At 36.9% G+C, this 21,765-nt stretch overlaps 1 protein-coding gene across 3 annotated transcripts in view; it reads left to right on the forward strand.

Annotated features, from left to right (window-relative positions):
* Window positions 1-21,765, forward strand: part of sema3fb (sema domain, immunoglobulin domain (Ig), short basic domain, secreted, (semaphorin) 3Fb) — a 171,993-nt gene that overhangs the window by 68,220 nt on the left and 82,008 nt on the right. For 2 of the 3 annotated variants that reach the window (XM_089124802.1, XM_089124804.1), the window contains exon 3: window positions 6,000-6,153. In XM_089124802.1, the coding sequence (XP_088980928.1) occupies window positions 6,042-6,153 (112 nt within the window). In that variant the 5' untranslated portion in view covers window positions 6,000-6,041. Of the gene's footprint in view, window positions 1-3,090; window positions 3,433-5,999; window positions 6,154-21,765 lie in introns of those variants that run through there. The other variant, XM_089124803.1, reaches the window with a different exon arrangement.

Genomic DNA, 21,765 nt, shown 5'->3' on the forward strand with positions numbered 1-21,765 from the left:
TTTAACCCAACTTTGGGTCAAATATGGACAAACCCAAATGTTAAAAAATGTAATTAAAAAATTTAACCCAGTGGCTGTGTTCGTCCATATTTGACCCAAAGTTGGGTTAAAACAACCCAGCAATTTTTAGAGTGTAAACTCTATCAGCACAAAAGCACAGAACTAAAGGGACCAGCTTTCTACACACACACACACACACCTCCGCTGTGGGAAAAGGTGTCAGGTTATTGACCCCTGAGGTAATCACAGTGTGAGCACTTGTGACTAAAGTATCGGGACCCTTCATTATCACCCTCAGTTCACAGATACGCACAGGTACAATAACACCCGAAGCCTCAGGGCTTTACAGCACCACAGGAACGCAAGTCTATTATTTCTGTAGTACGAGGTGCCTCAGCATGAGCTAGTCATGTCATCCCACTGAAACATTCAACCAATATTTCTGCAGCCATATTAGTGGACCAGCCCTCAAGGGAAGATCCGATGTCAATACAGCAAACCGGATAAAACACAATAGCATGGTGGAAACAAGTTCACAGGCTCACTCAGACTCCACATCCAGTCTTGACATCTGAAATGCCTTTTATTTCCACATAAAGGATGGGGTGAAGGGTTCTGAGACAGTTGTGTAGACCTGCCTCCTCCAGAAGCCCCGCTCTGAAAAGATAAGTTGTCCAAGTTGTCAGAGTTCGCCTGGAGGGAGACAAAGTCAGTCTGCTTTCATTTACAGACATCTTCCATTTGACCTCTGCCAAGTTGTCTTTGAAAACAGTTTTATTGCAGGTCAGTGCGAGAGAGGAGGGAGGGGGAATGGTTCGACGGTGCTGAAAGGACAGATTCCCCCTTCATTCTCTGTTTCTGTCCATTCAACATTTCTAGCCCGAGCCCAATCTCACCGGCATGGCTGCATTGTGACCGTAATGTGAATTTTTTCCCATATAACCCACTGTTGGGTCATAAATGGAAAAACCCAGCCAATGGGTTACATTTTTAAATTGCATTTTTAATCCAACGTTTGGGTTTGTCCATATTTGACCCAAAACTGATTTAAATTAACAGCATTTTATATGTATATATATGCATGCCGTATATCAGAATGAAGAGTAAATTGACTATGCTGTGGCATCATTTTGCACAATTAAAATTATTAAAATGACATGTTTCTTGAGCACCAGATCAGCATAGAATGATTTCTGAAGGATCATGTGACACTGAAGATTGAGTGATGATGATGAAAACAGCCATTTTAAATAATAATTATATTCCACAAAATGACTGTATTACTGTATTTGTGATCAAATAAATGTCTTGATGAGCAAGTCTTCTTTCAAAAACATTGTACTGTAAATGTAGTTATATGACAAAACTCATCTCAAAAACAAACAAAAATCAACCAATATTTGCATAATTTGTATTGAATGCTCTGCTTTGACTGTCATCATGTGCATTTCAATTATCTTCTAACTTCTAACTTCATCATGTTGTAAGAGAGATACATACCAGAATATCTGTCCTGATTTCCCAGCATTCCACATATAGGGACAACACTCTCTATATCAAGCATTGTGAATGCTTTAATGGCACCATGCTCATATCACCTTAATTGAAGGAGACAAACATGATAATTTCCCAAAGATGAATGTTGTTAGGCTATATCACTGCATGTCTTGCATCAAAGAGAGTAGAACCTCATTCCTGTCTCTCTACGAGCTGCTCTGAGAAAGAAGAAGAGTTGCATGCTTATTCTGTAAATCGGGTAGTTTTTCAACCTTTAAGCATTGGTATGCCTTTTATCTAAAACCCTGAGTCATGTATTAACACGCAAAAGCATTTACTCCCCAATACAAGAATGTTTCTGCTTACGGGCTGAGCTGAAGGGACTTGAATACTGTATGTGTGTGTGTATGCGCTGTGCAAACGGTCATAGATAAATCAAGCCTGAGGCTCTGTAACTTTAATTGCATCTTATTGCTTATTATGAGTTTCAAAGCGAAGACCTGTTTGAAAGAAGCAGCAAAACTGGTAATGATGATTCCAGTGTCACAAACTCAAGCTACAAAGCTTTTGAAGTTACTATTTACTACACTAGTTACTAAGGTTTTCTCTGCTGCTGTTCCTCAAGGGATAACACTGAAGTTAAAACATATTTTCTGACCTTTAATATGTAAACAAATAACATATTTTGGCCATAAGAAATTTCTACTGCTCTCGCTCACAGGCCTTAATATGTGTGTCTTTTTAAGGTCATGTGTCATAGCTAAATCGATAGATGGATAAATATTACATAGATGGATAAATAATAGAGGCTGTTGGCTAGTTATCACACTCTACTGGTGCCTGTTTCTCTATATAACACAATCATTTTCAATTATTAAAAGTCACAATTAAAAATAAAAGTCAATTTTACAATCATTTTTAAGTCAATTTCTGTTAGTAAACACATTACAACTTAATATTGCTGCTAAACTTAATACTGCAGTAAAGGGGTAAGTTCACTATTTTTGTTTTTAAATAAATGGCCTATTAAAAGCTTTTCACAAAACTTTAACACAAAATGATTAATGAAAGCAACATCTAACATACAAAAATCTAAAATCACTGTTTTGGCCAGAAAATGTTGTGATAAAAATGTACAGTATTAATGCCTATTATTAAAAATACTTCGTCTTTCAGAACATAATTCAACCTTTAGTTGACTTTTGTTTAAATGTATGCTAGTGTAGTTTTATTGTGTTATTCAACAGCAAACAGTAGGCTATATCAAAGTTTGGAGAATTATTATTAAAAAAAATTGTCATTTAAAAGTATTATTATGAACTACATGTTGCCTACACCATAGCCTACTAACTGCAATGTAAAAAAACACAGTAACTCCACACAGTAATTGCGCTTAATTTCTAAGTTACTGAGTTTACTCCACCTAATGAAACATGAATGTTATCGCTTTGACAGTACAGGGAGTTGAAGATAATCACAGCGACTCGCACTGAAGGGGCGTAGCTCCAAGGTAAACCCCGCCCCGTGGGTGTGTCGTATGCAAATGAGCGATACTGCATCCACCTGCCAAGCTGTTTGGGCAGCATTTGAGGCGAGCGAATGAGTGCGGGTAGGAGTGCGCTTGTGTTTGGAGATATTCTGACTGACAGCCACAGCGCTGAAGCTGTTCTCGGAGCTGTCAGGTGGTTTTTACGCTTCTTTAACGATTCTAAGCGCGATATCAAACGGGATTTTATAACAACTGTGCCAAATGAACACTATAATAGAGAAGAAGCACACCGCGCTCAGGTGTTCAGAGAGATAAGGACTGTTACCTCATTATACCTGCAGGACCTGGGACATAAACACACGAACGTACAGAAGAACTCAGGCATTTACTGGATTCACTCTTTGAGTTAAGTTCAAAGTTGCTTTTGGACAGTTTGGAGAAAGCAGGTAAACAGTTTCTTTTGTTTTCATTTTCTCAGCACTATCATCGTACTATTTCAGTCACATTTTAACGTTTGGATTTAATTTCTAAATGCATCTTTTAATCTCAGTTGACTTTGCAATGAATTAAATGAATGCAGACTCCTATATAAAATGGTATCTTATAATATTTATTTTCCAATATCAGTCAGTGTTGGCAGAAATATTTCCTCTTATTTATTTATTTATTTAAATTATGTAATGTATCCACCAACGTATCCATTGGTGATTAAAAAGTACAAATATTCCACATATGGTCCTAAACACATATAGAAGTAGTTTCAGATGAATTGCAAAATGTCATGCCAAAGCACTGCAGAAACTGCTTGAAATTTCATGTCAATGCTGGTTAGATTAAGAATAACACATGCTCTGCCTCTGAAGTTGTACTCACACACATTCATATGGCAGCATGAACACTAAATAACCTTAAATCTTCTTATTGTCACTTATTACTTTTCACTGCGAGACGGAATTGCTTTGCTTTGCATCTCCTTTCCTGCTGTTTCCCAGTGTTTTTCTAAAATAAGTTAACCATACACTGAGAGCTCCTGTATATATAACAGCACAATAGGCATTTAAGACCGAGTCAAAGTAGTTTATTTTCCTTTCTCTGCTGGGTGGCAGGAAAAAGAAACAAAACACAATATCTCCAGGGGCCAGAGTGCATGTACAAAACAAACACTAACAATTTCACAAACTAGCATTAAACAAACTCCGTAAATATAGATATTCTAGTGCCAAATGGGGTAATATGCAGAAAGCAAGAGTTGCATAAAAATAAGTGAGACCAGTCATTTACAAAAGTCCTTACAAATGTTGACAACTTTCAATGTGTACCAGGAAGGCTGAATTTACAAGCCAAATCTGACTTTGTTGAGTTATAACTAGCAGAAGAGACCATTCTATTCATATTGTTATTTAATCTAGATGTTAATTTTTAAATTTATCATCAGAATTGATGAAATCAGTTCATATATGTTAATGTGGTAGTTAATAAATAAATAACGCTTATCCTTTTTTTTTAAATATATAATTTAAAGAAATTGATAAGAGTCGTCTTTAAGTGGCATTTTAAGATTAGAACAAATTGATTGGGAAAAAAAAAAGTAAACCTGATTGTTTCTCGCTATCCCACATTTTTTCACATAATATTTTGCCTGTTCTTAAAAAAGCCATATATTTTGGGGTTTATGTATTGATTCATTCTTTCGCTGTATTTGTGAGATTGTATCCATAATTGCTTGCCTCCAACTGTGTCTGTGTGCACTTGTGTTCATATAATTGTTGTTTAATTTCACTGGCTTGTGTGAGGTAAAGAGGCAGAGAATTTAGATAAACAGCCGGACAGTTAACAAATTGCCTGCAAATAGCTGAGGTTTAAACAGCTGCTTCCACTCATAAACGCTCTGCGGCCGGGCAGCGCTTTTTGGACAGATCGTCTTCCGCCAGAACTACTTTCTCTGTTCTGAGATGTTTGCTCCTTCTTAAAAAAAAAAGAAAAAAATATGACGCATATACAGTTGTGATTTGATGTCAGTACTATGTGGGTTTGGGAACGGTCTCTTTGAGTCAGATATCCGAACAGATTCAAGTTTTTAAGGTTATGTCACGCCACCACCAAGCAACATGAGTGCAGTCCCTCTATGGGTGGCAGCCTTGTTCCTGCCCATGTGAAAGAGATGGACTGTGTGGCGGGCGGCAGTGGGGTTTGTCAACATTCTCCCTTGGGGAATATCCCTTTGCTGTATGTTTCAAACAAATGTAACCAAACCCTTATTTTTTGGTGAAATGTTTATTGTGGAGGGCCTGATAAAGCAGGGAGCCCAGTGGTAAAACTGGAACTTTAAAAGTATCTGGAATACATCTGGTACATGCGAACAAGATTTCAGATTGAACTTTGGCTTTTTCTTAGACATTTAGAGAATGCATAGGGAAAATTCATTGCATATTTTTCTTCATCTTTTGTTCTTCATTTGATAAATTATGGCTGATGTGATCATCAATATAAAATGTACACAAATATTTCTTTAAAAAAGTTTCTTTGTGCATCTATAACTAAAAGATATCTGTGAGTTTTGTGAATAAGGCCAAATTATACACTCTAAAATTTGCTGGGTTTGTTTTTACCCAACTTGGGGTCAAATATGGACAAACCCAGCCATTGGGTTAAATTTTTAATTACATTTTAACCCAAAATGTGGGTTTGTCCATATTTAACCCAAAGTTGGGTTAAAACAACCCAGCATTTTTAGAGTGTAATTAACCTAATTTACATTGAAACGAGGTGTGTTTGTGCTTTGGAGAACGACAGTGACTTAATTTGAATACAGAACAGCACTGTTTTTTGTTTTTGTTTTTTGCGCGAGTGTTTAGGGAATAAATCACATTTGCAAAAGTGTGGCAAATGTCGAATTCACCCTACAGTCTGTAACCCAAAGAAATTAACTTAGTATTATTCTGTTTGAGCCATGCTTTACCTTTGGAAAGCAGTAAAGTCATATAATTTTCAATCATGTGTTTTCTTTCGCCAGTGGCCTCTGCAATTGTGTCTTTCTGACTTCAACGGATGCACCATGCTGTTGGGCAGTCCTTGGTCAGTCCAGGTTCTCCTGGCTCTGTCTGTCCTGACGTTGGGTTTGGACAGCGAACCTCAGAGCGCCCCCCGTGTCTTCTTGTCCTTCAAAGGTAAGTTTGCTGTTTGGCTTTCTCTTGATTTGCTTCTGGTTTTCTTTTAGGGATTGCAGCTCCAGTTGTGTGGCCTGTGGTTTGGAGGAACCACCGTGTGAACGTTCTGGAGTATGCTTTTTTTTCACATGCTACCCTCTGGTTTTCATGACTGAATTTGATGAGTTGATAAATGTTTTTAGGTTCGGCGGGTAATTCACAGCGTAGACGGATTCTCCGGTCTAACCGCACGCCGAATGAGTTCCTAATGGCTTTCCCATCAAACATCTTTTTCTCCCAGCCAGCTGCGTCCACTTTTATTCGGTGTCAGAGTAATTAAAGACACAAACGAGAGTTGAAGAAACAATCATTCCGAAACTTCAACACAGGTCAGAGAAATTTACAGAAAGCCGAAACATGCCGTCTCGGTAGTATGTTTTTAAGCACATTTCTGAAATAATCAATGGCAGATGAAAAACAGGAGATGTGAGAAGTTAGTGATGAAATGATGGCAGATGAGCCTATTGTAGCTCAGGGCCTGAACTCTCTCACAGATTCACGCTTATTCCTACAAATAAAGTTGCTTAAAAGGTTTCTACAGCCTGATGCCCTCAGTGAAGAAAACCTACAATGTACAATAAAACAATGTAAGCTCTTTAAAATAGAGCTTCTTTATTGGCATCTGTAGTACCATGAAGAACCTTTAACATACAGAACAAAGGTTCTTTTGATTGTATAAAATCTTTTTCTTCACACTTCACTGAAAGGTTCTTTAAGGAACATTTAAGAACTTTTTAACCCAAAAATCCATATAGCGAACTCTGTAACCTTATCCAATGAAAATGATTTCTTGCTGAACCTAATGTCAAGTCACCTTCATTTATAAAGCGCTTTTAACAATATAGATCGATAAATTGCTTACTTCCGCTCCCAACACCCCAAAGTTAGTTACAAAATTTGTTGATTTCTTCACTAGTCAGTTAGATTTTTCCACTATTCACCAGAAAAGTCTTTGGGAAGAGGAACTAGATGTTCAGCTCACAGAAGAGGACTGGGAAAAATGTCTTAAAAATATATACACCTGCTCTATTAATGCCAGGCACCAACTTATTCAGTATAAGGTGTTGCACAGATTACATTACTCAAGAGTTAAACTTAACTCTTTCTATCCTACTATCTCCCCTCTCTGCAATAAGTGTGAGTTTGCGGAGGGCTCTCTTGGTCATCTTTTCTGGGGATGCCCAAAACTGGGTGAATTTTGGTCAGAAGTTTTTCAGTTTCTTTCTGAAGTTTATGCTTGTGAGCTTCCCTTGGATCCTGCGACTGCCATTCTTGGCTGGTCGGCCTCTTTGTTGCGCCTTAATAATGTTATCCGACTGCCCATACAGTATGGTTTGATGATTGCTAAAAAATCTATACTCTGCATGTGGAAGAAAAACTCGAAGCCTCTATTTAAGTTTTGGTTGTCAGAACTTTCCTCCACTTTGCACGTGGAAAGACTCAGATATACTATTTCCGGAAATATCGAGAAATTTGAAGCCTCTTGGAGGCCTCTTTTCAATCACTTGTTAAAAATCAGCAATGTCAAAGCTTAATGTTTCTGTGTTCATTTTTATTTTTATTTATTTTTTTAGGATTTCATTGTTATTTCTGTCGACCTCTGTCTTTAACGTTAAGATACTTATGTATATCTCATGTGGTCAAGTTGAGCAATTTCACCTGGTTTATAATGTCTCACTAGGCAAACATCTGTTTTGACCTTCCTTGCCTGTGCCCATTGATGTGATCTTCTGCCCATTTGAATCTAACTGAAGGAGGTTTTTTTTTTTTTTTTTTTTTGTTTGTTTGGTTCTGTCCTGTGATTGTATTGTCTATTTGTCTGAAAAATTGAAAATGTACAATAAATATAATAATAAAAAAAAAAAAAAAAAAATATATAGATCGCTTCAAAGCAGCAAATTAAAGTAACAGAGACTGTTTTGGCTTTACAGCAACTCTAGAATAAAGTAATTGTCCAGCTAAAGTCAGTTTTGATTGATTCTAATGTGTTGCAAAAAGCATTAAAGAAGCTTTATTTTTAAGAGTTCAATTGGCCAGGCTGTGTCTGGGGTTTTAAAAGCATCTTGTAGAGTTAAATTGTCTAGATCAGCCATGCACATCAATATGCCCCAGGTCTGCACTGCTGGAGATCAGTGCTGCGATTAGCCGTTTGAGAGGGACTACGCAATTCCCCTGTTTGCCAAACTCTCTGTTTCCCAGACCAGAATGTGCTGGTAGACTTAATTATGAAAGCCGCCCGGCACAGTTCGTTATTCAAGGCTTTCCCCCCGCTTTAATCAAGATGGATTTAACACTCCACTGAGCATGTTTGTAGATCCAGTCATTTTTGAAAGATTTCAAATATAGGTCCCTCAGGAATCGTTTTTTCTATGCTAGAACCCTGCACCCTTACATGCCAGTCTTTTAGCTCCATGATGTGTAAAACCAACAGGATCTAATGTGGTTACGGTTGAAAGGGACAAGAATTTGTCATTTTGCGAGTTCTCTTGAGAAAAAGCTGATTCGTTGCTTACCTGGCTGCATTATTTGGATCCTGCAGTCGAGCCAAACTCGCATTTAGCGCTTTTAATTGGTTTTGGAGAGCAACTGCAAACCTCATCATCAGACAGCACCTGCAGTCCACCCCAAACTGCAGGCCTACTGTTTTCACCACATAACACCTCACAGCAAGCACAGGAATGTGCTAATTGTCGTCTAACCCATGCCCATTTTTAGATTTCTAAACCTCCCTTCTCACTCGAGTTCAGTTTGTGTGCATTATATGATCATTGAAGCGTTTCTCTAAAACTTTCCTTGAGTAGTTTCTTAAAGCTTTGAAGATCTAAAACCCAACCCGTCAGTGTTTAAGTTAGCTGTGTCAATACGTCGACCGCTCTTAGATGCGTTATCAGGTTTTCCACTTTACAGTGCTATTATTATCAGGAACTCCGTGACCATGCCAAGCTGAGCACGTTTAAGCTTCATGAATTTCGTTTTTGTTTCTCTGTGAGTAGAATGTCAGACTGTCTATGATGATGCCTTAAATCAAATTGCTCTGTCGACCCACTTTAGGGGTCAAGAGTTGCGACCCCCTCACACGAGAGCTGCTCACTTTCCTAGTAAAGCGGTTCCACCCCACTCGGAGAGTAAATCAAAAACATCTTAATTGTTCTTTGAGCTTTGCAACTTCCTTCCCCCTTGCGTTGAACTTCATCAAGGTTGTTTCCCTCGGGAAAATCTCCCGTGATACCAACGGTGAGGGTTTTTAAACCAGTGGCAGATGTGGTACCTTTTCCATATCAGATTTAGGAGCAACCCAATCCTGTTTGGTCTGTGTAGAAATGGATTGTCATGGTAAGTGAGATGACACTGATTCGGTGATGATTAATCAAACCGTTGGCTGGATCCAGATGCCTGTTTTCGAGTACATTTTTGAGCCAACAGCTCATTTGATGTAAACTGACGCTGTTTGAATGTGTGATTTAATTCCGTGTCTTGTCCCCAATGTTGAAAGGTGACCCAGCATGCACAATTGATTTAGAGCCGTAGGAGTCTGTGTCGCCAGCCTCCCTCCAGGGGGTTCTGACCCCTTCAACTATACGGACGCACACACATCCCACTGGGTGCTTTGGCTAGTGTTGGCTTAACTTGCTAATCTGATGTCAGTATTGCTGCTTTTCTAAAAGTGTCTGGGACTGATTAGAGTGAGTAAACGTGGCTCTGGATAAGTGTAAAGAGTGATGTCCTAAAATGTTGAGGTTCTCGTGCTTGGAGGAGAATTCAACCGTTCAAAGTTCAAAGTTGACTTCAAAGCTTTTAATGACATGTATGTTTCAGTTTGACTGGTATTGTACAGGTGACATTGGGACAAAATCATAGTAGGCTTTCTGCTGATATTTTTTTCTGCATAGCCAGTTTAAGAAGAATAATTTGACCCAGGTTGCAAGTGTAGATTGGGTCAGTTCACAGTACTGTGATCATTTCTGGATTCCTTTTTATTGAATTTTAAAGGGTAGCAGATAGAATACAGTAGGTGGACAACCAGAATGCCTATTACGACAACTGCCGCGGCAAATCCACCTCCGGCAAAAATAAACCGGTCGCTTTTCAAAGTCGTTTGCGAAATGACCACCAGGTGGCGCAAAGGTACATTTAGCGAAAGCAAAACATAAGTATGTATAAGTAGCCTACATTTTAAAGGGATACTCCACTTTTTTTTTGGAAATAGGCTCATTTTACCACTCCCCCAGAGTTTTACCGTTTTCAAATCCATTCAGCCGATTTTCTGATATTTAGAAGAATATCAGTAACCAGAAATTTTCTGGTCTCATTGACTTCCATAGTAGGAAAAAAATATACTATGGAAGTCAATGAGACCAGAAATATCAAAAAATCAGCTGAATACATTCGAAAACGGTAAAACCCAACTGTTTAAATCTGGGGGAGTGGTAAAATGAGCCTATTTCCCATAAAAAGTGGAGTATCCCTTTAAATAGAATATAGCAAACTTTTATAGTAGAACATTTTACGAATCAAAAGTTAAAATAGGTCTATCTCACAGTCAGTGAAAATAAATTGGGTACAATCAATGACTCTAAACAATTGAGGAATGTGAAGATTGAAGAGCGCTTCTCTCGTGCTTGCGTAGATCTCAGTTTATGCCAGGTTTGTTATATTTTAAAGCAAGGGTAAAGCCAATGAGAAAAAATCCACCAATTTTTCAGCCAATCAGAAAATTTTTTGGTGGCTCTCCTCCAGTGTTGTGAGTGTGGGGGCGGAGTTACCTATTTATAAATAAGGGGTGGTTATTTGGTCATTGTTTTTGCATTCCAGATTATTTCAATGAATATAAATTTTACACTGATCTCAGGGCGGTTTACCAATATTCTAGTTGATATTGTGACAAAAGCAGTAACACTGTTTTCAGATCAGCAAAAGGGGCTTAGAAATCCCCCATGCAAATGTTCAGAAATATTCTATAAATTTGAAAGTTAAGCAGCATGGATCATTGTCATTGTCTTTGAGTGTCTTTGAGACTTTACTAATTCATAATTTACACATACTTTCTACATTTAAAAATACAAGTGGACATATGTAGAAGTTAGTTATTTTATTTTTTTGTTCTTCAAGTAACATCTCAGCTTTTAAGTGACCTGCATTTTTATCAGAATTGAACCTTGGGAACTGGACAAAACCAGGGAGCCCCATAACAGTCTCAGCTTTTTTTTTTTACTCATGTGGTTAACTATTTTGCCAAACATGTGGCATTCATAGTTGCCCACAAAATGTCATTTTTAATTTCGTAAAATAACTACTTTGAGGTGTCGGTTTTGGCCAAAGTGGTGGTGTACATTACATGTCTCATTGACTATTACACCCAATACAACAATAACAAATATAGCCATAATTCACCATAATTAGTGTGCTAAGATTAAGTGTCCGCCAGCAGAGGAAACAGCGCTTATATGATGAAAACAGAACTGCTTATGGACAGGTCTAGTGGGAATAGTTATTTTTACCAGCAGATATCTAAAAAATATAATAAAAAATAGGTGTTTTTCCAGCTAATGCACATCATTATTATTATTATTATCAGAAACTCATTGGCTCTTTTAATTAAACGATGGGACTTCATTTCTGTAGCTGCACTTCTGAGCCTTCTTCTTTATTTTAGCGCTCCGTGATCTTCCTCTAATATGTCTGATGTCATCCGATCTCTATAAACAGTTCTGTGCTGTCATGTAAAATCAGGTCATTTGAAATGAAGTCAGTCGAGAGTGATTTGTTCTCCAGGCCTTTAAGGATCCGCTTTTATAGGAGGAACACTGGACGCATTGTATTTGAGAGGGGTAATGATCATTCAAACCTGGCATTGCGACCACATGAGGATCTCAAGAGGAGATCTGATAAGGATGAATAGACAGATGAATGAAAAAGGGAAAAGATCCATTTGGAAGAGTCCGTCTTTCTTATTTTCTAGCTCTTTTTCTCTTTCTTTCCATCTAAGCCATTTCCTCAGAGGCTGTTCGGATTTCAGGAAAACACTGTCTTGCGACACTGGAGGCTCCAATTCACTTTGAGGGCCTTTGGCATTCGAGACTGTGAGACCGTTAACCCTGTGAGGGTGTTCCTGCCCTCTACGCACAAATGGGCCAGGTCATAGTCCTGTATTAAAATAGCTGCTCTGGGTAAAGATAAGGAGTGCAGACTTACTGGCCCCTACCAGTCCTTGCAATCACAGAAAGGGCACTTTTAAGAACTATTTTCTATCTTTTTTTTTATAAAGATAAGCAATATTGTTGTTAATGTGCTTTATATGTGGCTTTTTATATAGGGCGTGTACATTCTTCCTTGTCTTGCTAAGATGTTTTAATAGGTTTTTTTAAAATGCAAGTAGCAAAAAATGACACTAGAGTACTGGTATGTATTTTTAAATCAATAAATTTCCATGAATCAGTTCAAACTCATTCAAAACTGATTTACTGTCATGGAAAGTCATTCTGTGCTATTTATCATGCATTACAGCAGTGTTGTAGTCGAGACCACCTCACTCGAGTCCGAGTCGACACCGAGACCAGAGAGAGTCGAGTCCGAGTCAAGACCGAGTCCATAGAGAGTCGAGTCCGAGTCGAGTCCAAGACCAGAGACGGTCGAGTCCGAGTCGAGACCAAGACCAGTGAGGGTTGATTACCTAATTTACTTTTATTTACTTAGAGAAATCCTTTTTTTTTTTTTTTTAATGAATTTACTTGGAGTTTAAAAATATGATCAGTTTAGGGTAAAAAGGCCACATAGTAGGTGATGTTAAAAGTAATTTTATTACAATTTGTCATGCGCAGTTGCGCACTAGAAAATCACCAATCACTGGGCGTGTCAATCAATTTAAAGAAATATTTTATTAACATACATTAATAATCATGAAAAATATTTTTAATTGAACTCGAGTGGACTCGGGAATAATTCCGAGTCCTAAAAAAAAAATGTTCAAGTACGAGTCAATTCCGAGTCCAAATGGACACGAGTCCATGACAAGACCAAGACCATTAAAATATGGTCTCGAGACCGAGTCCGAGTCTCGAGTACTACAACACTGCATTACAGTGTTACTATATGCATATAATACACATGCTGTAATAGCATATCACTCAGTCCTACTCAAAATATATTGATTCTGCCACAGATTAAACAGAACAATTGCTTTGAGCCACTTCATGCACAGATCAGATTCTGATGACATGCACAGAACCGCTCTAAAACAGGGGAATATGACCAGTAATTTTGGTTGCTCAACACCATTGACCCACATTCAGTATATTTGACTGCACAGGCCGACATGGTTCATTAATCTGGAGTGATATGATGATGTCTTGATTCTTTCCCACAAACCTCTGCTCTAATCCGTGTAGCTGCATCATAATGCAGGCCGTTTGCATCTCATCAGGACACGGGCAGCAGCTGGACCTAAAAAAACCCCTCTCAAACCGGAGCATGCACTGCAAGCGCTCAGAGTGAGGTCAGCGGATTATCACGCCCTTTCACACGAGTTCCAGGTCAGCCGGTTCAGTGTGACTGTATAGAGGGAAAGGCTTCTGAGCCTGCGATGTGATGAATCTCTCTGCCAAAGGCATCAAATCTCTAATAATATTATAATAATATTATTTTTAGAATGACAAATAAGCACCTATTCTCAGTGCTGTAATGCAAAGGGAATATTATTTAATCATTTATTCATTTAAATTGCAAAGTATCATTTAAATATTTGTGGTATTGCCTTGATGCTTATTTTATTTAATGAAAATAAATAAAATATTTTTTTTTGCTTTATTACCATTTTAATATTTTAAGTAAAACATTTTACTAACCTTTATTTTAACTGCCATTTTAATTACATTTACAATAATTCGTCATTGCTGCAATGCAAAATTCTTAATTTTTGTAATGCTGAAAACATTGACTTATTCTGTTTGTTCTTTTGATTTTTGGGTGAAATATGACCCGGGCATTTTTTTTTTTAACCTTTGCCCCAAATGTTTTAATTCTTTCAAAAATATCTTAGTCTTAAAATAAAGCTTGTCCACTCAAAGAGTGTTTCTTAAAATAATTTGTCATGGTATTCCTTTAGTTTAAAAAGGATATTGGTTTAGGTCATACGGGTTTAGTGCATCTGCATATCAGAACTCGCATAGGTGGTCCTCATTTCTCATTTTGGGACATGTGTGTGTGTCTGTCTGTTTGTGCGTTCCATGGGATTTACTGCTGGTCTTCCTGCAGATGCTGGAGATTGATGTTTATGTGGACACCTGGTGAGGATGAAGTGTGTCGTACTCCATATGGATTCTCACTTAATGAAGTGTTTATTCATTTGAGGTCACAGGAACTTTAGGTGACTGTTTGTTCACTACAAAATGGCTCTTTAGAATTGGCCTACTTGATTTTGATTGGTCAGTCACTACATACTGCTGTAAAAAAAATGGCAACCAGTTTCTACACAGCTGTGCTAGTTTAAATATCCTGTATTTAGTTTTTCACATTATAAAAGGATTTCAACTCAAATCAATTTTTCATGTTGGTCAGTATTTCATATTTGAATCCGTTTTCTTTATTTGGTTAGTAGGGATCATGTACAGTCAACTGGTTATTATCACCAAATAAACCCTTTCAGCGTGATACAAATCTTGTTCATTTTGCGATAATGACCATCTGACTACATTAGCACTTGTATATGTATATCTGACTTGACTGTATATTTTCTCACACATTTTGCCTTGGTTTCTCTTTCGTTTTCATTCTTTCTGTCCTCTCACTCTCTCTTTGTCTTTCCCCATAATTCCTCTTCTCTCATCTGATCCGTTGACACGGGGGAATCTCAGGGAGGCCGAATACTCTGAATTCTTGGGGCGGCAGCAGTGCACACTTTTAGCTCTCATAGGAAGAGTGATGTTGAGTTTACCGTGGCCTCCCTTCTGGACTCTCACCTGTGCGCTTCTGGGGGTTTTGGGTTTCGCCGTCTGTCAGAGCTCAGCTGTGATTAAACTGATCTTTCCTCAGCAGGAGGAACTCCACACTTTATTTCATTCCTTCTGGTCTGTGTGCCACACTGGAGAGTGACTCAGGAAATCACGTTCATGTTTTACTTGTCCTAGTAACAGAGTCCAGTATTTTTCTCATTGTTGTCATGATATCACCCAAGAAATATTGGTGGGTTTCACAAAATCTGTCAAAAAGAAAAAACTTTAAAATTAAGATTTTGCAATTACAATTAAGCACTCAATGCTGATTCTCCATACTAATGTGAAAAATATTAATTAAAATTATTTATACACATAATTGTAGTGTGTATTATTATTCCCTTTATGATGATTTTATTACAAAAACAATTGCAAAAATATTTTTTTTTACAAATTTTATTTTACAAATAAAATTTACAAATATTTTATTACATAAATATTTGTAAACTTTATTTTACTGATATTTTAATACATAATGACTGTGTTGGCCTAACAAGAATCTAATGAATGAATCATTTCTGCAATACAAGATTCTAAGTGAGCCTAAAAATAAAATTTTCTAAGCACTAAATACAACTTCTTCTTTTTTCCATGGGCATGAAATAAGACCTGGCCGTGTTTTGTGAAATGTATCTGTAGGTTATTTTTTAATAGGAACAAACTATGCAACCAGCAATAACATCCAATGACCAACTATTGAAAATCTGAAATCACTTGCCTAGAAAACCGCCTCTCAGATGCCTGTGGCTCTGAATTCAACCCTAGATTTAAATGGAGTATATTTAGATCTAATTCTATCGTTCTCAGATTAAAGTGTCGGATGGAATAATGGTCTAGTGGGATTAAGAGAGTGTGATTATTACTGACATGTGTTTATTGTGCCGTGAGCGGAAACGGTGTGTGTGTGTGACTGTGAGTGGAATGGCAGTGGAAAATAAGATGAGAATAGGGAGGTGATTTTAGCATCTCTCAATTGGGTCTTGACCAGAGAATTGTCTCTCATATCTAGTTTGAGCCATAATTTCAATCATGTCTATGAGTTTTATATAAAATTAGTGTATAATTTGTATTTCATAATCATTTGATCGTCATAGTAGAAATAGAAATCCTGAATCGCTGTGCTGTTTGGCCACCCATGAAATGATAGTCAATGAGAAAATCACAATTTTGATTATAATGATCTAAAATAATAAGATGGATGGATGGATGGATGGATGGATGGATGGATGGATAGATGGATAGATAGATAGATAGATAGATAGATAGATAGATAGATAGATAGATAGATAGATAGATAGATAGATAGATAGATAGATAGATAGATAGATAGATAGATAGATAGATAGATAGATAGATAGATAGATAGATAGATAGATAGACTCTAAAAAATGCTGGGTTGTTTTAACCCAATTTGGGGTCAAAAATGGACAAAACCAAATGGATAAAAAAATGCAATTAATAAATTTAACCCAACAGCTGGGTTTGTCCACATTTGACCCAAAATTGGGTTAAAACAACCCAGCATTTTTTAGAGTGTAGATATATAACTAAATGGATTTTATAATTTGAAAGTGAGAAATTTCTACGTCTTTTTTTGTCTAGAATTCGTATGGTTCACAAGACATTTTATTGCACCGATTGTTTGATTAATTTTAATGCAAAATATAAGGCAGGACATGTGCTGTTATAATGTCTACAGTTCAGTGTCATTCAGAGTTTGGCAAATTTTCCCAGAACGTCCTCCTGTGAAGTTTTGGAGGAGCTCTGACCTCTCCGTGGGATGGGGTCAAGAGCACGCTCTATTTAATGAGCTGGGCATCATTAATCAGCACACTGTCAGTCATTCACCCACTATCTGCTCATCTCAGATATTTTCAGATTTACAGTCGATTTTAGAGATTACCTGGATTCTCTTCAGTTTGCCTGATTTTCACTGTGTATGCCTTAAAAATGCTCATTTCTCAGTTGATTAAACCAATGCAAGATGAAGAAACTTGTTATAAGCTAAGTTCTTCTCAAAGTCATTGAGTCATTGGGAACCAGAATTACATGAACAGGCCAAAACATGAAAAAACATCCAATGTTTTTTAACCCTCCTGCTTTACTTAAACTCGTTCTCAATCAATCCCCCAGTGTTTCAATCAGTAGTGGTGTGGAGAGGACACAACATTTGTGAAGTGTGGTACTCTGCGTCCGCCCCTGCATCATGAGACTTTGAAGCCTTCATTGAGATGCTGATTCACGTTCTTCAGTCACCCGACACTGCATGCTTTTCGAGTGGGTGGCAATTGTCATGGAAGGAGATGAGCTCTCATCTGCTCTCATTGAAGCCGTGCCAGGTCCTCCCTCTCCACCACTGACCCTCCACCCACAATCCACCCCTGTTCCTGGTGGGAAATGGGTGGAGGTATGGCTTTGTGAGAAGATCAACTTTTTAAGTTCCCCGTGGACTGGGGAATTGTCCTGGAGCCGAGGGCGTATTGTAGACCTAGGAATCCTAAAGGATGGAATGAAAATGGGGCGGGGCTTCACACATCCCTTGTTGTTGTTGTTTCGTCTCGCCCCTGCGTTCATCGACATTAGAAGGGCGAGCCAGCGGGCGTGAGTGGTGAGAGGGCATTTGTGTGGGTTCATCGTTCCATTCACAGCAGTTCATTCACGTTCTGGGAGATCTGGGGGTGGGCTTGTGACTGGCACTGGGCCTTTATTTTCCATCAATGAGTGCCTTGCACAGTGTGCCACAGAGCAACACACACACTTTACACATACACATTAACCTCTAACTTATGAACGTATAGAGAGATCGGAGGAGGGCAGAATTTGTGTAGAAAGGAAACTTTGAAATGAATGTCATCGATCATTAAATAAATTCAATCTGAAGAGCATGCAGCACATATCTGTATTAGTTGTATGTGTTGCGTAGCCCTCAAACCGTATTCACTTTATAGCTCTTAATCCTGTAATTGTGGACAAATGTGGACACAGAGGACTCAGGTGTGATCCTAATTTTTTTTTTTATTATAAATGTTATATCACTGTCTTCAATAAAGTTTTGTCTGTCCATTTAGGGTGTTTTTTATTTTTATTTTGGGGGTATTTTTGAATTTATTTACTTACCATATTTTTTAAAGTACGATATTTTCTATGTAAATTATGCTTTTTTTAATTTTTTTTAACTACATTAAAATATCATTCCAATAAGTTCTTCGAGCTAAAACCTAAAGATGAAGTGACTTTGCTGTCACCTCGTGTCTTATTTTGGCTTATTTTAGAATGCTCTAAATTACAGTTTTTCCCATTCGTTTCTATGGGTGCCCATTTTTGACACAAATACAAGATTAAGGAGGTTTTTTTTTCACACACTTTCATTGTAGAATTGAGTCAAAAAAAATGTGTGTGTTCAGAAGGCTAACTTAGGAAAAGTAGCCAAGTCTTGTACCGCTCAGATCAAGGGAAGTATTTTTTTTTTAAATAAATCAAAACTATTTTGCCCACATTTGTCCAGAATACAGTTTTAGGGTTAAAGAAATAAATTCAAAGCAAACCCAATTTCATGTTCTTATAATTGTCCCTGGTCTTATTGTGTTTTGATTCATTTGTTATTTCTATATTTTTTATATCAGATAAATGCCCAAATCACCAAATATTCATATTAATTTCAATTAGGCTGTCAGCCCTATATTATTTCTGACTAAATATTCAATTAGACGCTTGCCTTGCACATGCTGATTCATATGTTTTTTTATGGCATTCTGAACCAAGACAACTTATGCCTTTGAACTAGCATCAAGATCTTTGAGAACTGATGGGGAAATATCTCTAAATACCAGTTTAGAGTACCGAAATACCAAAAACCTAGAGAGCAGTGGGATTTGTTGTTAACTTTTTGTTTAGAGATTTTCAACTTTCTTATTTGTATTTCGTTAAGAAAGGCTTGCACTTTGTCTGTTCACCTCCAAATGGCCGAGACCAAAGTCCTTCAAAATGGAAAATGACGGGCCTTTTCTCTGATGGTGTTTGTTTTAACCCACTCCCCTCACATCAAAGCAAGGCCACTCAGTAGGTAAACGCACTTTATTCCAAGTCCCATTCACACGAGCCCGTTTCCCCCCAAGCAAGGTGCACTGCTCCGCGAGACCCGCCAAAGGAGCTCTTTTGTTTTGTAAATATATAAGCCCAGGGGAGGTTTTGCCACATAAAGTCCCTGTTTAACTTCTTAACTTGACCACTTGTTGCCCCGCTTAGCGTCTGAATGGTTGTTAATGAATACTTTATTGCCACTTTGCCGCATGCATCACGGCGACTTAGTTTAATTTCTCAATCCAGGCGCCCTGCGGCGTTTCCCAGAGAAGTGGGGAAACGACACATTTGCATTTCCTTTCTGTGGAAAGCACAAACGTGGGATGAGTACAAGTGAGAGAAAGACTTGCACACACACAAAGACGAGAGCAGAGAGAGAGATTGGGAAGGGGGCAGGAGCTTAATTTGCTTTGGTGTTTGTGTGGTTGTCCAGGATGGGGATACAGTAGGAATCAGATTTCCCCCCAGACCCTAAGGTTGATGCCTCAGCAATCTTCCCGCTACGTCGTTCCTGTTTGGACATGTTTAGAATTTATCTTCCGTGCGCACACTTGTTAATGTGAGCGTTGAGTTACAGTCTATATTCTTGCTGTTGAGTAAATGTGTGCTGGTGACTCTTGGGTGTCGTGAAGCAAGTGTATAATCAGGCTGCGCTCCAGATGTGTGTGGAAGCCATCATTTTTATTCTCACTGCCATTAAGAACATATCCCGACTCACAGGGATTGCGTTTGTGTGAACGTGTAAGTGTGTGACCGCTGCCACGGGATTAGGATTGTCATCACCCACTTCTCATGGTTTATATTCTCTGTACGAAATGACTAATAACTCCATCAATTAGCCAGTAGAACAGCTGCGGTGATGATGATGATGATGGACTATTTAAATATCCCAATGCTTTCAGAAATCATTTTTTTTGGAAAGTTAGTTTCATATTGCATCATATTCATGACTCACTGAAATGTTTTTACAATAAGTGGAAATCACAAACCAATCCACCCAACGGAAATAATAACGTCACTTTGCTCTAACTTGGTTTAATGTGATGGGTCAAGTTTTCTTTCTGGGCTTCTGATTTTGTGGTTGGTTAAGGCAAGACAAAAACATCATAGAAGAGATATGATTTGTTGCTTGATGTTTTTTTTGCACCTTGTTAAAATACAGTGTTTGTGATAGTTCAGTATTAAAGTGTTCATAATGATCATCATGCAAGGAAGCAAAAAGAGCAACGCTTGCCCCAGTGACGCAGAATTGATCAACTTTAATTGATTGGAACTAATTAGCAGTGTAGAGATAAACAATGATGAGCTGAGACTCAGCAGCTTCTAATGGCACTCTAGGGGGAAATAAATGTCAGAGGATCTCGTTTAAAAGGCCAGGCAAGGTTTGTTCTCATGTATGTGTGTTTACGTCTCTTTAAGGCTGAGTTCATAAGTTTCCCATCACCCTTTAAATGATCCCTAAGACTTATAGTAATCAGACCAATTTAAACGGTTCGTTTTAGTGACTGACAACTGAAAGATGTAGTAATTTTTGCTACGTTAGGCCTATGTATAGATATTGTTTGATATTATCTATTGGCAATATAGTTCATATTGTTTATGTTGGTTTATACTACTACTACTACTACTAATAATAATAATAATAATAACAGTAGTAATTAATTTATTATATTAAATATATTGTTTATAATTATTATATTTATATAATAATAATAGTAGTAATATAGTAATACATTATTAAAATAGCTGTTTGTATTAAGGATGTTATTTAATAATAATAAAATATTAAACATGTTGTTTGATGATTATATTATTTAATAAAAAATGAATAACATTACACTTATAAAAAATATATTGTTCATGATATCTTATAATATTACTACTACTACTACTAATAATAATAAAAGCAGTAGTAATTAATTTATTATATTAAATATTTTGTTTATAATTATTATATTTTATAATAATAATAATAGTATCAATATAATAATAGGTTATTAAAATAGCTGTTTGTATTAAGGATGTTATTTAATAATAATAAAATATTAAACATGTTGTTTGATGATTATTATTTAATAATTATGAATAACATTAAACTTATAAAAATATATTGTTGTTCATGATATTTTATATTATTACTACTACTACTACTAATAATAATAATAATAACAGTAGTAATTTATTTATTATATAAAATATTTTTTATAAGTATATTTTATAATAATAATAGTAGATGATTATTTTATTTAATAAAAATGAATAACATTAAACTTATATATTGTTCAAGATATTTTATAATATTAATAATATTACATTTATTTATTTATTATTATTATTATTATGCCATTATTGCAATTTATTTTTTTTCTGTTAAGCTTCTCTAACTGTGGATCTTAAAATTATATGTATTTTAGCAAACTTAAGTTATTTACCTGATGTGAAAACTGTCATCTTTTCCATTTGGTGGGTGTCTGAAGAATACTATTACTCCACTGTATATGTCATT

Source organism: Pimephales promelas, chromosome 21 (genome assembly GCF_988280905.1).
Source record: "Pimephales promelas chromosome 21, fPimPro1.hap1.1, whole genome shotgun sequence".
In the NCBI taxonomy this organism is placed as follows: Eukaryota; Metazoa; Chordata; class Actinopteri; order Cypriniformes; family Leuciscidae; genus Pimephales; species Pimephales promelas.